General features: G+C 29.0%; 1 protein-coding gene across 1 annotated transcript; it reads right to left on the bottom strand.

The window, feature by feature from the left end:
- Positions 1-182: 182 nt before the first annotated feature.
- LOC105459763 (immunoglobulin-binding protein 1b) lies at positions 183-2,111 on the bottom strand (the record flags this gene model as incomplete). Its single annotated transcript, XM_011706008.1, has 3 exons — positions 183-654; positions 1,261-1,658; positions 1,731-2,111. Coding segments are annotated over 3 exons (999 nt in total), but the record flags the coding sequence as incomplete, so codon positions are not given.
- Between the last annotated feature and the right edge of the window lie 82 nt (positions 2,112-2,193).

The raw sequence follows: 2,193 nt of genomic DNA, 5'->3' as shown, positions 1-2,193 counted from the left end.
TTTGGTTTAGATAAGATGTACCTAATGTATGATACACTTGTATATACTTGGCGTAAATTTTTTTTTAATGATTAGTATCTCGATAACTATTGCGAAGATTGCAAAATGGTAGAGAACTTTTTTGTTTAGTTTGGTCCACTACCTCCTCACAAGCGCTGTACCATTGAGTACAAGATACCCTGTATTTTGTAAAAATTTTTATTGTATTTTCTTGTTTTTAACGTCATAATTTGCGATAGTAGTAATGGATGACCAGGAGAATCTTAAACATTAGTATCTCTCGCTTCTAAGGCTTGTTTTATGTTTTAAGATATTCAATTTTACAAGTAAAACGTGATTCGACGGTTACAAATCATAAACGAAGACAAAAGAAAGCATATTGAGGTAAAGAATAAATATTTAGACAAAAAAATTATAACATATATCAATCTCGTTCAACTTCTATTAGCACGATTACCCCATCCACGACGATGTGTGTCTTTATATTCATCCATTGCACGCGCTCGTTCAAGATATTCAAGATCATCTTCTTCTTCTTTTTCCTCCTTCAAAATGACCTCATTGTCCTCACTGTCTGCGCTCGTATCTTGCTTGTTCGCTATATTTTGTAGACACCGAGAATTTGTTGCGTTATGATGTGATGGATCAGGCCAGCTAAAATGATATCATAAATTCTGTATTATTATCATTTTTTCTATTTCGTAGTTTTAATATATATGCTTTTATAGAATATACACTGCCGACCAAAAGTTTGAGATATAAAATTTAATAATATTCTAGTGAAACACTACTGAAAAAATTAATTTATGCTTTTTTTCTAAATTTGAGAGTAAATATATTATATTTAGTACATTTGTAATTAATGTAGTATTCTTTAATTTAAAGAAAATGGATTACAGTCATAAGGTCGTTTTTCCAGAACTGAGCTGAGATTATCTTATTGTTAGAGTGGAAAAGTCTTATAAGAAAAAATAAACTTATAACTAAATAACCGAGATTAGTAAAAAAGATGATTAAATATAAGAGTGGTTACTTCAACAAAGAATTAATATTCTTTAGTGCTTTTCTTGTAAAAATTATGTTAAAAATATTTTTTGTAAAAATTTTTAAAGTATTTAAACTTTTTATTTATTTTATTACACAACAATGAGTAAAAACATAAAAATGTTAAATTATAATACATACAGATAAATATAGCTTTAATTCATACAGTAAACATTTAATAATCTCAAACTTTTACCTGGCATAATCTCTACTTACTCTCCATCCTTAACTCTTTGATCGTAGAACTCTTGTACCGTTAAAACTGGTAAACTTGGATAGCCTGTTCCGAAAACTTTCTTTTGTATCTCATCACGTGTAATGATAATAGGTTGCAGTTTCGGAGTTGGTAATTTTTTCTTTTTTTGTAATTCAGAAGTTAAAGTATGCATAGGTCCCATTTGCTTCATATTCTCCAAAATCGTTTTCTCCGTTTTCAACAAATTTAATTCGTCGACGATTCGGACTGCATATAATTTTAGAAGAGTAACAAAATATTCTCTCTTAATTTCATCATCAATATTTGGATTATCTAAGTTTTTCTTCAAAGTATTCAAATGAGATTCCAAATCTTTCTCTTGTTGGTACCTTTGTAACTTTGTATTTCTACGAATCACCTGAAACAAGTAGAATGAAAATAATTATGCTTTGTAACAGATTACAATAACCGTTTGATAAAAAAAGCCAACCATATCTTCTAACATCTTTGATGAAGAATCTGATGTATTCTGATTATCTTTTTCCTTTTTCTCATTGGCTAAACCAATTTCAGGTATTTCCACGTCTGTCAAACCATATGCTTTCAGCCGCTTTAAAAAATCTACAAAATAGACTTCTGCTACTTTAACCAAATGCATTCTATCATCGGTAACACATATCTGATTGGTAAGTTTGCCCAACAGAGCTGGTAATAAAAAATATTTGATATTCTCTGTAGCAACTTCCTCAAAAGTTTCGTTGTCACTGAACATATCCACTATAGATACCAATCTTGTTGCATCTTCAAACATACGCATTGCCCGTTTTATATCCAACTGCAAAAAGACGAAACAATTATAATCTTTGCTACAATGTGAGACGAATTCTGTTTTATATAGAAATAAATTTTGTATAATACATGTATATATATAATTATATATATATATATATATA

The sequence above is a fragment of the Wasmannia auropunctata genome, unplaced genomic scaffold, assembly GCF_000956235.1.
Source record: "Wasmannia auropunctata unplaced genomic scaffold, wasmannia.A_1.0 LD333880.1, whole genome shotgun sequence".
NCBI classification, from domain to species: Eukaryota; Metazoa; Arthropoda; class Insecta; order Hymenoptera; family Formicidae; genus Wasmannia; species Wasmannia auropunctata.
This window is presented reverse-complemented; position numbering and strand designations above follow the sequence as displayed.